The 14,688-nt window shown below is 41.5% G+C and overlaps 1 protein-coding gene and 1 long non-coding RNA gene across 2 annotated transcripts in view; both read left to right on the top strand.

Moving 5' to 3' along the window:
- The window catches only part of LOC148593157 (uncharacterized), a 263,837-nt gene that overhangs the window by 68,111 nt on the left and 181,038 nt on the right, over positions 1-14,688 (top strand). The window lies entirely within an intron of this gene.
- LOC104575839 (histone-arginine methyltransferase CARM1) overlaps positions 3,839-14,688 on the top strand; it is a 62,252-nt gene continuing 51,402 nt past the window's right edge. Inside the window, exon 1 of the mRNA XM_088531994.1 lies at positions 3,839-3,995. Coding sequence (XP_088388120.1) covers positions 3,839-3,995 — 157 coding nt within the window. The remainder of the gene's footprint in view (positions 3,996-14,688) is intronic.

Genomic DNA, 14,688 nt, shown 5'->3' with positions numbered 1-14,688 from the left:
TTTAACTCCCTTGTTTTCTTCCTATTTCTTTTTCCTTTTCCTTTTGCAAACAAAACAAAGCAACATCCTGGGATTGGAAGCCCTGAGTAGTTAAACATTTGGTAAGAATTGTTCTTGTAGATTGATCACTAAGGGTGAAATTCACTGTAGAAAAGACAGCCCAGAACAAGACTTTGAGCATCAAATGAGCCTCACTTAAATCTGAATCAGGATGATGCTTTTTCTGTATTTTTACTTCTTGATTCAGTGCGGGAACACCTTAACAAGAGTACTGCAAAATGGATGAATTTTACTCTGAAATGATAAATGTCTTTGTTGGAGGAATTTTCGCTTTGGAGGAACAACCATACCTTGACTGGTATGTACCAGGAACTCAGTTCAATGCCTTTAGACTCACTGATATCAGCAAGGGTTTTTTACGCAGAGTTTCAAAGGCTTGCCCCAAGTAAAGTTTCCTTCAATACAATATTAAAGTGACTGTTTAAATATTGATTACCCATCTTAAAGTAACCCAGTAAAACAATTTAAAATAGGCCAGAAAAATACCATTTTGTACCAAAGCCAGTTGCCCATTTCCACTCATCTTCACCGCGATTTGGATTTACAGTTAATAACCAATGAGGCTGTTAAAGAAACTTTGAGTGCCTTTCAAAAACTTGAAAAATTGTGCCTGAGATGGTAAACTTTAATTAGGTTAATTCTAGAGCTACCAATCAGTAATTTTATCATCACTCAGGGCTTTCTTACCTTCTATGGAACTTCCTTGTTGCATTTATTTTATACTGTATTTTGTTTAAGTGCCATCATTTAAATTTCACTTAGTAAGTGGCAGATTACATCATTCAGTCCTGCAGCACAGAAACATGATAACACTAGGAAATATTCAAACTTTTATTTTCCTGTTGACTGAATATATTATGTAAATGAGGTAAGCAACTTTTTGTAGATTGTATGTGTGAGATAATGTAATGTTCTTTTCCAGTTTTTGGACTACAGTTGAATATACTTTTTAATTATTTAAAGAAGACATCTTTACAGAATAACGTGATGGTTTTTTGTATAATGTATTTGATTTTGTAAATACGTATTTCCTGATGTGATTTTTGTGAGAAATGCTAAATCTTTTAGTATATCATGTCCTCTCAAAATTGGCAGGAGCTAAATAATAGTTTGTGGGCAATTTGTATTGTGTACTGTACAATAACTGGGGAACTTTTATAATTATAAAAATATATATTAACTTTTAGTGTGTTGTTTAAAAAAATGACTGGAACATACTAAAGACAGTAGGATTTTTCTGAATATTTCAGACTTGAACTCAGGCTAGCTTTCTTGTGTTTTTCAAAACAAAATTGTGTCTTGTCTTTTAAAATCAATAAATTTGTTTTCTTGTTACAAACATATTTGAATTGCTTCAGTTTTTATATGGACAGATGTTTTGGATTGTGATACTATTGATTTTGAAAGAAAAAAAAGTTTCATCCCTTTAAATAAGACTGCAAATATATTTTAGCAGCCACAGAAGTAAAGAAATTACAGTGAGGCTGTCTTAGATTGAAGAAGAAACTCTTATCTTGAGGCGTCAGCTCAGTTACATAGCCCTCTGTGCTCCAAATAGATATAGACTGTGATAAACTCACTCATTTGAGTATCAACATTGCTTCCACTGCTTTTTGTATCAAAAATGTAGGATGTTACCACATACTGGAGGAGACCCTCCAGGTAACATGTTCTAAAAAAATATTTTAAAAAAGGACCATTGAGCACCAAGATTAAGAGAGATTATTTCACACAAACTACAATAAAGGTAGAAAAGCTGCATTCTGCTCTTAGCTGATATTCTTGAGCAAAATCATGTGAAATGAACCAGTCCTTGATTTTTCCTTTGAATTTCACTTCAAATAAAGGTCCAAAAGCACTGCCAGCTGCAGTATTACACTGTTACCAGGAACAGCCTGCAGAATTCAATCTCTGTTTTTGTTAATTAAGGTGACTTAATTATCTAACTATAGACGTTTAGTTCAACCTCCCAAAGCACAATACAGACCATGAGGCATGAAACATGGCAGAAACACGCCAGAAATTCAGGAGTACTGGGTGCTATACGACACTAAAATAAGAAGGGTTGCAAAATGGAGCTGGTCTATTATTCAACAAGGTGATTTGCTGCATAATGTTAATAATATCAACTAAGGTACACACTGTATCAAATGGTTCTAAATGTATTTAAATTGCCTTGTCTACAACTTTCACTACCGTTTTGCAAAACATCTTGCGGACTACAGCTACCCAATTTACTGCCTTTTAACCAGTTTGCTGCTTTGTTGCCTATCAAGGCCTGTGACAAAAGCCATTTGAAACATGAAGGCAGCTATTGCCTGCAATGGCACTTGATGATAGCAGGCAGAAAACATTGATCCGCTTTTGGCTCCGCTTGCAGAAGGCCACAGCCAGTTGCGGCTCCCAGGTGATGCTGCTGCTCCTGGGCTGATTCCAAATTTTGCTCAATCCCGCTGGACGCATTCTTCCGTAATAGCTGGATTACCCACACCGCTATGGCGTTTCTACCCACAAAACAAAACAGAAAACCTCCTCGGTGACAGCGCGGTGCTGCCGGGAGTTTCTTCTAAGCGTTTTTGTAAGCAGAACCGTTTTGCAAAGAAGGAAAATCCGGGTCCAACCAGAGCAGTGTTGCAGCTGGCAAGGCCCAGTGTGGACCCTGATGGATCTGTCCTAGTCCAGCTTCAGCTCTAGAGGAGAGGCTCAATAATGACCATATTGAATATGGTTGTTGTAAACACATGTGATATATTACAAACCTTAAACTTAGTTGGGTTTCTAGGTGTAAAATACATGCCATGGCAGTAGATACTCACAAGGTTGGAATTTTTTTGCTATTAGTAAAGAATTAGTTCACAGCATTAGTTTCATACTTACTGAAACTGCTGCTTTGATTGATAGCCAGTGAAACCCAAAACTGGGGTGGAGGTTGTTTTCCTGTGACTTACATGAATCAATTTTGAGGCAAAAACGTTGCATTCTATACACAAAAGTAGTAGTAAAAAAAAAAAAAAAAAAAAAAAAAAAAAAAAAAAAAAACCTTGAACAGTAGTTCCAGCCAAATTTTGGTGCAATTCATCATATGAAGGATGTGTGCATCCTACCTGCAGGTGTTTGTAGGGTCTTCTCACAGGTGGAACATGATGCCAAAGAGGAAATGAGGCTGCAGAATGAAACAGAAGTGAAAAAAAACAGCAATAAAAACCCTGTCGTAAGCAGGCAGCTGGCTCTGTGGGGCACTTGGTGCTCATGGGGGTGGCAGTGTTTAAGAATCGTGTAGGTGAGGCGCTTAGGGACATGGTTTAGCAAGCAGGCTGTTGAAGGCCTTACGGTTGCACTCGATGATCTGGAAGCTCTTTTCCAGCCGGGATGCTTCCGTGAGAGCTCGCAGTGCTGTTGAGCAGCAAGCGCCCAGCGGCGCAAGCCCCACGGCAGTCAGCAGCGAGGGTCCCCCCGCGGCGAGGGGCCACGTTTGAACCGCTTATCCCCCCGCCGGCCTCGCCACCGGCTGCACCCAGCGCAGCGCGGGCAGCACCAGCCCCTACGCGCCGCCAGCTCCGCGCCCTCCCTCCCGGCCCCGTAACCCGCTCGCGGCGCCGTTACCCGCGGCCGCCCGGGCCGGGGGCGCCGCGGCCGCGAGGGGCCGCTGCGGGGCCGCGGGCGGTGCGGGGGCCGGGGCCGGGGCCGGGGCCGGTGCCGCCCCGCGCCGGGAGGCGCCTCGGCGGCGGCGGCAGCAGCGCCGGCGGGCGACGCAGCGCGGCTGCGGCGGGGCGCGATCATGGCGATGGCGCCCGCGCTGCGCTACAGCGTGCGGCTGCTGCTGGTGAGCGAGGAGGAGCTGCCCGCCGGGCTGCAGCTCGGCGGCGCCGCGCACGGAGCGCTGCAGCTCGAGGTGCAGCCCGGCGAGGAGGACGCCGACGTGACGGTGACCGACGGTGAAGCTGCCGCGCCGGCCGCCGCGAGGGGCGGGGGGCGCCGGCGGGAGCCGTTAACGGTCGCCGCGGGGTCCCGGCGCCTCGTGCGGGGCGTTCGGGGGGCTGCGGAGAGACGCGGCCGCGGGCGCGGGGAGGGCGGCGGGGCTGAGCGGCCGTAACGGCAGCGGGTGACGGGGTCGTGGTGAGCGCGGGGATCCCAGCGCCGCTGGAGCGACCCTCTGGAAGGGACGGGGCGCGCTCCCGTAGGGTTGTAGGTGAACAGCGCAAGCGAACTCATCGCTAAGCCGGTAGCGACGGTTGTTTGCCCGTCAAAGCAAACAGTCGCTGAAGGTGCCGTTGTGTAGAGCACGAGTGACAAATCCTTGATGCCAGGCAGGATGCACCTGGCTTGCGGCAGGCAGTGACCTGGCGGTGGTAACTGTCGCCGCTGATGTGTGCGTGCTCGGTCCTTCCACACGTGCGCGTGAAAGGCCCGTGCAAAGTTCAAGGATACCGGGTATTCTCCTGGGAAAGACGCGTGGGGGCTGCAGGTGAAAACTTTGAAGGTACAGAACAAATGGTGTGGTGCTTATCTCCAGCAGTGCCAGGGCACAGCTTACAAAAAGGATTCGTTTGGTTACTTGTGAGTGAGGGTAGATGCTGTGATCAGTGTGTTACGGGGTTGTTCTTGCTGAAACGGGAGAGCTTGCAAACCTGTTGCGAGGTGCAAACTGTCTTGCCTTTTGTGTGAAGACATTTTTTGCATCAAATAGGTGAGAAAGGTTGCAAGGCAGCAATTCCTAGATTTTGCCAGAGTTACGTGTTTGTCTAGCATTAATGTTTGCTCATTTGAGGGATCTCATTATACATATAGGGTCACCTCGAACGGGCAGTGTTGCCCTGACAGGGACTGAATATGTTCTTGCAAAGTTTGGATAGGAACAATGAACAGAAGAATCAGCAAGTTTGTTCTTTTTGGTAATACAGTTATGTTAGCAAAAAAGGAATTGGCATAACTGGAAGTGTTGGCATTTCTTTCTTTTTTGTTTTTTTTTTTTTTCCCTCAGTACTCACACTGAAATGTTGAAAATTACTTTTTCCTCAAACTTTCTAGATGAAGAACCTTGAAAATCTAATCTTCTAGCTGTGTTTTTTTTTTTAAAAAAAGTAGAACTTAGTTACGCTTGCCTGTAGCTAGCGGGGTCCCCCAGGGGTCAGTCCTTGGTCCAGTCCTGTTCAATTTATTCAACAGTGACCTGGATGAAGGCACAGAGTGCTCCCTCAGCAAGTTTGCTGATGATACCAAACTAGGAGGAGTAGCTGATACCCCAGAGAGCTGCGCTGCCATCCAGAGGGACCTGGACAGACTGGACAACTGGGCGGTGAAAAACCTCATGCAATTCAACAAGGCCAAGTGCAAGGTTCTGCACCTGGGGAGGAATAACCCCAGACACCAGTACAGGCTGGGGACCGACCTTCTGGAGAGCAGCTCTGCAGAGAGGGACCTGGGTGTCATGGTGGGTGACAAGTTGACCATGAGGCAGCAGTGTGCCCTCGTGGCCAAGAAGGCCAATGGGATCCTGGGGTGCATTAAGAAGAGCGTCTCCAGCAGGTCGAGGGAGGTGATCCTGCCCCCTACTCAGCCCTGGTGAGGCCGCATCTGGGGTATTGTGTCCAGTTCTGGGCTCCACAGTACAAGAGGGATGTGGAGCTGCTGGAGAGAGTGCAGCGCAGGGCTACAAGGATGATCAGGGGCCTGGAACATCTGCCCTATGAGGAGAGGCTGAGGGAGCTGGGCCTGTTCAGCCTGGAGAAGAGAAGGCTGAGAGGGGATCTAATCAGTGTATATAAGTACCTCAAGGGAGGCAGTGAGGAGGATGGTGCAGGCCTCTTTTCAGTGGTGGCCACTGACAGAACTAGAGGAAATGGCCACAAACTGAAGCACCAAAAGTTCCACAGGAACTTAAGGAAAAATTTCTTAACAGTGAGGGTGACAGAGCACTGGAACAGGCTGCCCAGAGAGGTTGTGGAGTCTCCTTCTCTGGAGATCTTCAAACCCACTTGGACGCAGTCCTGTGCCACGTGCTCTAGGTGACCCTGCGTGTGCAGGGGGTTGGACTAGATGACCTCTAGAGGTCCCTTCCAACCCTAAGCATTCTGTGATTCTATGATTCTATGGTTCTCTAAACTTGTGTTGTAGAAAGACTGTTGTTTCTTCATTGCTGATAAAGATGTTCTTCATGTTTGGCCTTCCACCTGCTTTCTTTACTGATACAGAAATATTTGTTTGGAAAGATCTACTCTTGAATGAAGTGTGTACTTTTTAATATGTATTTTCAAAGTGATAAAATACCCCCAGATCAAACTACCTTTAACTTGCAGAGCACTTAAAATTTTTCTGACTCTAGAGAAATCCTTTAACTGTAGGTCTGTGGTTTAATTGGCAAGCAGAAGGTTTTATGCTTCACCTACCACTGCTCTATTTAGTCCTGTACAATTAAGGTCTTTAATGTAATAACGGCACTTGAATACAGAGATTAATACGAAGACAGGCTGTGCTGTCTATGTCTAGTAATCATCGTGAGCTTAAAGGTAACGTGGCTGGATGCTGTTGTGGTTGATAAACTGCCAGATTTACCTTCCTGACTGGCAGCATCAGTGTGCTGACTCTTTGGGTCGGATCAGGGAATTAATCCTTGGTATTTCCCGTTCACACTGGGACAATACAGTGCCTGAAGACTAGTGAACCCAGTCCAGGGTCCGTGTATCTCCAAAAGGACTCCGAAGCAATGGAGTTTCCCCAGAGGAGGGACAGCCAGTCACGGGCCAGAGAGGCAGAAACTCACAAATAGGTGCAGGATGTTCGAGAAGGGAAGAAGAAAGAAGGTTTCTGCTCTGTGAGACCTATCTGCTTCAGCTGTTGTGGAGGAGAAAGAAGAGATTCCACAATACAGTCTTATTATGTGTAGAATGGGGGAAAACATGAGACTTTGCAGAATAGAGGTGTATTGGGACTGGTACAGAGCTAGAAGTACCACTGTTGAGAAGAAAGAAGTGTCCATCGGGGCAGTGGTTCCCGGCGAGCTGTGAGCCCAAGGAGAGCTGGAAGCTGTTGGCACTTGTGGATGAAACGTGTTGTCCATGAGAAGGATGATCACCAGGTCCTGGTGACTTTCCATGACTTCTCTTAACCTGGAGAATGGAAATGCAGTCTGCAAAACCACTCCAGAAAGGTTACAGAGAATTTGATCTTAGGTCAAAATATTTTCAGAGGTATTGAACTGGGTGCGGGAGCACTCTCGTTGGCCATGACATTATCCATTGCTTTTAGGAGATGGGATATTAAAAACACAAGTCTTACAGAATTATGATAATAGGAATACAGAAATGCAGGTAGAAACATTTACATCTCCTGGGATGAAAGTAGGAAATTGATGTTTCAAGAGGTTTTCCAAGAAAATGGCCAGGCTGTGGTCAGGGCTACAACCTGCTTAAGAGATCCTAAGAGCAGATGGCCCACTGTAATGCAGGATGCAGAGAGGATGCAAATGTTGCAGTCCTGCAGCTTTTCCAGGAGTATGATGACTTTTGTATTCCCTGTCATGTGTTGATTTTGGTAGGTAAACAAGCAGTGATCTCGAACTGGGACTAGCAAGGTTAAGGCTGAGGTCTTTAGACCAAAATTTGTAATGATTCTGGGGACTTCTCCTAGCAGAAGTACCTCTACTTTAATTTAACCTTATTCTTGTTTAGCAGCTTTGAATGACTGTTAGGCACTGTTTTTCCACTATATTTTCCCAGTTCTTTGGCAGCTCAGTAGGCAATTGCAGTAAAGCTTCCTTACATGTGTAAGGAAGACACATAGAAATACAATGCAAACTCCTCAGAAACTTGTATTGATTCGAGTTCCTACTGCTGATTTATTGATGTCCTGTTCCTTTTTTTTTTTTTTTTTTTTTTTTTTAAATACAAACACAGCCAAGATTTAGGCTTTGACAGACAAAAACTGCTCAGAGCTGCTGAAATTTAGAATAGAGATGGTAGCAAATAGTTGCAGTATCCGTGTGTTTCTACATCAAAGCACAAGATTTGTAGATGTGTGTGCTATATCAGCTGCTCACTCATTTGTTTGTTTTTCCTGAGATTACTAAAAATAATCTAATCTCTGATACCTTTTTAGGACAGATTTCATTGCCATGCCTAGTAACTATACCTGATAATCTAAGCTGAAGATGGTAGAAAGTAAATAGGAGAAGTTGTCACAGTATTTTTTTCCAATTCAAGAAAAAATATCATAATTTTATGTCTAATTATATTCAAAGTAAGCACAGTTTACCAGGAAAGTTATTTGTTCTGTCTGAAGACCGACATAAAAATTGTGAGACTGATAAAAAAAAGAAGAAAGTTGGAAGATTTCTGTAGTCTGTAATAAATTTCTGTGGTCTCTAATAAGTTTCTGAAGTCCGTAATAAATTTGTATTTTGTTCTTTATATAGGTGAGGTCAAAAAAAAAAAAAAAAGAGAGGAGAAACTTGAGGATTATGTACACACAAAAAGGCTATAGAGTAAATGCTACAGCAAGGTAACCACCTGCTAGCTGTAGCCAGCTACAGGTAAATTTCTTTACATATGAGAGCTGAACTGTTTTTTTTAATGCGTTTTAACCAATGCTGATCAGAAAGAACAAACTGTAGTCAGTAACCATGAATTTTGGAAGAGTCAATACAATAATTTAAGTGACTGTCCCAGTGAAAGTGTGGATTTTAACACACTTTGCATACGTATTTACTTTATTTTAAGATCCTTAATCATATCTTCCTAAAGAGCTGCCTGTGAGCTCTCCTTAGCGCCAAGTATTGAACTGTAGGAGGAATGACATCCAATTATTGATCGAGTTGTTAATATTATATTCTTTGTTTAACGTTGTCACTTACTTACTCTTTGGCAGGTAATGATGTGCATGATGAAGCAGAGATCAAAAGAGCTGAGATGCAGGCAAGCTGGAGGATTGACTGTCTTGCAAGATAGCAGAGCAGAGCAGCAGAGCAGCTCCACTCCTTTTTGTTAATAAATACTAGTGCTAGAATCCATGTCTTCAGTAAATTTAGTAAAATAACAATTAGTAAACTTACAAGAAGTAAAATTACAAAGAGAAATTACATAACATTGTTGGACGGAAGGAAAACTTGTTCTATTTGTGCTTCGAAATAAAGATGCTAACTAAAACCTCACATCTTGGAAAATTCATCCTTGCAAGCTAGTCCAGCTCTACCAACTCCTTTGGTATCAGCAGTCATGGCAGTGAGTTTCAAACAGCATTGGGGTGGATTGGATACGAGCCATTAACCACAAGACATAAACTCCATGTGCTTTTATGTGGCCTCTGCTTGGTTCCCCATGTGCAGTACCTTGGAGTTGGAAATATGGCTTTTTTTTTTCCCTATCCCATACTGAGACCATTTTTTGATCTTAAAGCATTGGGAAACTAAGGAAATAAAATTAAGTTACAAGCTGAAAATCAGAAATATCAGATTGAAATATCTTAGAAAAAATATTACTAGTGTGAACTGGGAATGCTTGTTTATGGTTTAACGCTGGACATTCATGTGCACATCACACAAATAGTGGTGTCAATAGTGTGATGATAGAGCGCAATCACTGCAGATCACTAAGCAGCAGAACTGCTGTGGTTTGTCTCTTTTTTTTCCTTTCTTCTTGTCTTTTTCTTCTTATGAAAATCTTCCTTTTCTAATGGAGAAAAAAGTTGCTTAGTAAAGTTTATGCAGACCACAGTTTATAAAGAGAATTCAAGTGCCTCCTGACATGCTGGTGACCTGAAAGCTTTAAACAATATACTCAAATCTCTTCAAATTATCATACCTACTTTCAAGTCTTTTCTCTTTCTTTTTCAAAGGGAAATTGAAGGTCCTTTCCAGCAGAGAACTCTTCCAAAGACACAGATTAGTATGTATAAAGGACTTTTTAAAATAAGGTATTAGAAATACGAAAACTGACATTTTTTGTTATCTGTTTTATGTCATCATGCCAAGTACTTTAATGATTATTTGAGTTTGTAAATTCCCAAAGTTATGTTTCACAAGGGTCCTTAACTTCCCAGGTGCTACGTTCTCTCTTTCATGCCTAACTTTAAACCTTTTACAATGAATAGTGGTTTCCAGACCAAAAATGGCCCTTTTATTCTGGAAGGAAATAAAATGAAAATAAATAATCCATGTCAGTTTTGTGTTAAGTGCATGCCTGGCCCTTTTTTTTCATTAGCATTACTTTTTTTGGTATTTTTATATCTAATGATTGTATCTACATGTGCATGTGCACATGCATACACAAGTGTATATGTGGGTGTAATATATGTGGAAATGAATAATATATAGAGAGAGTTATGAACAAATGAAGAAAATGAAAACTTCTCACAAGTTAATTCATAGGTTACATCTGTAATTAGTCTGAAGGAGACCAGACTAGATTCTGTATTGCTTGGGGATTATTATTATTATTGCTACAGCTCTGTTTGTATTCTATTCAACTCCCCATGTGCTTGCATATTACACCACAACATTGCTTCTGACTGTCATCTAACAAATGTGCTTCTCTGGCTGGGGAGGCAAGTATGAAATTTGAGAGACCTGGATTCATTTCTGTATTCTTCCATCATGTCAGTAATATAGCTAATCTCTTTTTTTTCTTCTTCTTCTTTTTTTTCTTTTTTCTTTAAAAGGCAATAATGTAACTTCTTGGCCCATTCACCATGTGGTATAGATAAATGGTTTAAAAACCGTGAGGTTCTTGGAAACTCTAGCAGCAGGAATGGGAGCATTAGAGGTCAGTCAGGAGTAAATAGCTTGGCATGTGTCTACGCACGCAGGGAAGACACTGCGTTTGCCTGGACATGTCTAATCATCATTTCCCAGGGTTTGTCATCTGAACCAGCTCCTTCTCTTCTGCATATTAACCTGCGATTTATGGGGTGTTTTGGTGGCCCCAGTGCTATTGCTGATTATACAGCTCTCTAGGAAGAACGTCAGCCCTGTGCTGCCCTGCAGGGTTTTGAAGGTGTATCGTGAACCAGTACGTGGGATGTCCTGCCCTTTTGGAACCTAAAACTCTGAAATAAGGTCCTTGAGGAAACAGGGTAAAATCCTCCAGCCTAAATGTCTGCTGGTAACTTGAACCAGCATATTTCACATCTTTTCACAGTAATAAGTTAATAATCCATAATGAACTGGAAGAAATTAATCTCTCACTGAATCAAGAAGCTGCTATTTCTTTTTAACTTTGCAGCAGCCCAATCTTAATTTAAAAAAATAAATTATGACTTTGAACATCCAATGTTCATGTAAAGAAGAGATAATACAGAATTAGGTACTATAAAGAGCTGTAATACAGAATTAGGTATCATTAAGAACTATGCATATTTTCCTTGACAATGCATTTTTCTTACATTTTTTTCTCTTGTGTTGGAGGTATACAGCATACTTTAGTGAAAATACCTGGCTGATGTCGTGCGTATTTGCTTTTACATTGTTGTGCAGCACTGCCTACATATTTAATAGAAAATGTTGTTTTTTTCCATAAAGAATTCTCAGCCTAAATAGAGAATACACACGAATGACAGAGAAAATAGTGTGGTGTCCTTGTTTTGTATTTTACAAAGCTAAGGAATAAGGAAATTAAAATGTGTGGATATTTTGTTCTTTGTTTGTTTGTTGGTTTTTTAATGTTAGGAGTAGACTAGAGAGTGTCACAGTATGTGTTAAGAATTGCAGGGGGGGAATTACTATCTCTGAAATAAGTTTACTTTTCTGGGCTTATTGGAGAGAGAGAGAGAGAGAGAGAGAGAGGAGGTTATTTGGAAGCATATAAGAATATAGTTTTATTTCACTGAATTACCTAAGTTATGTGCAAAAAAAAAAAAAAAAAAGATGCCAGCATGGCCTAATTCAGAGCCCACTGATATTAGTGAAAAGATTCTCACTGTCATAAGGGGAGCTTGGAGTGACTTCTGCCTTACCTTATTTTTTCCAGCCGAAGACATTTAGAGCGGTCAGTGTATCGCACAAGCAACAAATTGGCAACTGTAAATTTGGATCAGAGAAATGTTTTCTTAGTCAGCAACAGTGTAGTATGTTCAGCAAGATATTTTGTCGACCCGCACTTGTCTCATGTACATCAAAACCCTCTGCTGCTGGTGTCCTACTGTTGGGTAATTTTTTAATAAGGATTTTTTTTTTGTAGCAATAGTGCTATAATTATGATGTCACAGGGCACCATCATGTGATTGTGTCAGCATAATAATACTGCCATTATTATTTGTGGTGGTTCTATAGTAATATTTTCGTGTTCTTTGGATTTTCTGTGTATGAATTTTCTTTTATTGACTCTCTGAGTAGAATTGAAGCTAAGCATTTAGCTATGTTTATTAGCTATGTGTATATGCACTTAGGTATGTGTTTAGCTAAATTGAAACTATATATTTAGATCCTGAGGTAGATAAATCTAAAAATAGGTTATTTTCTCCCTCTTTCAAACATTGAATAATTTTGCATGTTATCTATTCACTAAATTATCTGCATCTGTAAGCTCACTTGAAAACTGGTTATATATTTTTATGTTTATTTATATAATTGATAGGGGGTCACTTAGCCATAAATCCTGATCCTGCAAACACGCATGCTATTAATTCTGTCTCTATGATTTACCGACATTGACTCCAGCTGGGGAGTCATGGGAATAACATGGGTGGCATTGCTTCTGCATGTGCTAGTGCGATCGGGTTGTTTGTGCCCAGGAAAATCTCAACCGTTTAATAATAGACACCTGGAAGGCAAACCGAGTCCACGCTGAGGTTGTGATGGGCCGACCACATCAGCGCCGGTTGCTTCTGTGCCAGGCTCTTCTGGCAGCCAAGGGCTTGTAGCAGAGAGAGGTATCTGCGTGTTTCACAGTGCCGCCTGCGGGGAACGTTCCAAGCATGAAATGGAATTTCAGCGTGAATCCTAGGAGGGCTTCCAAAGCCGTAGCAGAATTGCCTTATTGACATCTTAGTTTTTCTGACTACGCATATGGTTATTCGATTTCCAAGTAAGCAGGATATAAAATACATGTGAGGCACTGTTGGTATGTAGAGAGAGTAATAATAGGTGCAAACATATGCAGGGGAAATTTCATAGGAAGGAGCTCCTTTTTTTTTTTTTTTTTGGCTGGACTTACCAAATCCAGAATTCTTGAATCCTATTATTAGTTACTAGGTTTTGTATATAGTTCTTTGGTATTGACCCCTCTGTGAAGCAATTAAAATACTCCTGAGGCTGGATATGTGTTTCAAATATATTAAATACATTAACAGTATCATAAAGTAATAAGGTAGTTGTATAGGTGAAGTGGCTTGAATATCAGAAAAAAAATGTTAAACTGCTGATTCCAAATATCAACCTGTCCACTTGTCTCTAGCTTTTTGTTCCATAAACTGGGTTGTGTTTTTAAAAATGAGATGTGTCATTTACATTAGTACTGCAACATGATACCTGAACTTCTCAAGGCACACAGAATAAATAGCAATACTCGTAAAATGGGCACAGACCGTTCAGAGCCACAGTATTATTTCACAGCTTGCAATCAGCGGCTCCTGATCTGCCTGCGATTACAGGTTTTATTGGTCAAGCTGCACAGCTGGCCATAAAAGCAGAGCTCTGTGCTGAGCAGGTGCATGGTAAGAGCAGCTCTGCCTCCAAAGGTCAGGTTATATGTTAACTCTGAGTGTGTTTCCTGCAGATAACTCCCAGGCCTGAGGCAGTGTCTTTGGAAGATGTTTCGCCGTGCAGGTAGAACCCCCTTGAGCTCACTACTGATGAGGGGTCTTAGCATCGTGCTCTGTTGTGTGGGGGTATTAAAAAGTCTCAAGAATCAACCAAAGCAACAAGCCACATGATACACATTTAGAGCCTACTGTGGTGAAATAACAGCAAATTTTAAATCTCATGTTCTTGACAGAGTTCTATCAGTCAGGGAAAATCCCTGCGAGATGAATGCCATTTTCTGTTGCGTAAATGTTTTCCTAAATAACTTTGCAGCTACACTCTTCTTGAAACTACATTAAACCGTTTTGAGATAACAAATCTCTGTATCTTACCTAACACCTTAATCAGAGGAAGAGCAGACCAAAAGCAAATATCCATCGCTCAGTTATGTAATAGGGATCTATGTGCAGTTTCAGCTACCTGCAAAGTAGGTCTATTTCTCAAGTAAACAACCACTGTCTAACCATTTTTAGAAGCAGATAAATAGAAATAAACATTTATAAAGTGATTACTGGCACCACTCTATATACAAATATATATGAAGTGAATTTGTCACTGTAGTGATTTGGCTTGTTCATTGTCTGAGAAGAAAGGGTATGAGAAAAATATATGAGTTATCTAAGTCCTTTTGAAATACAAGCATTTATTAGTTCTTTTTTTTTTCTTTTGCCATTCATTTTTTACCAACAGAGTAAATTGGTATTCTGAGATTAAAAGAAATGTAATTATACACTTAGGTTTAAATTGCACAGAATTCAGGTTGTAGAGACTTTGCAACTCAAATAATAGTGGTGAATAGCTCTGAATTGCTAGAGTATTGCTGGGCAAGTCTTCAAGGCTTGGGTCTCTGCAGAACTTTCACTGTGTGGTACAGCAGTCTTTTTAAAGAGCTGAAGTAG

The sequence above is a fragment of the Tinamus guttatus genome, unplaced genomic scaffold (genome assembly GCF_059628265.1).
Source record: "Tinamus guttatus ecotype Peru unplaced genomic scaffold, ASM5962826v1 Tinamus_guttatus_pri_ptg000446l, whole genome shotgun sequence".
In the NCBI taxonomy this organism is placed as follows: domain Eukaryota; kingdom Metazoa; phylum Chordata; class Aves; order Tinamiformes; family Tinamidae; genus Tinamus; species Tinamus guttatus.
The sequence above is the reverse complement of the archived record's forward strand: the minus strand, read 5'-3'. Positions and strand labels throughout refer to the sequence as shown.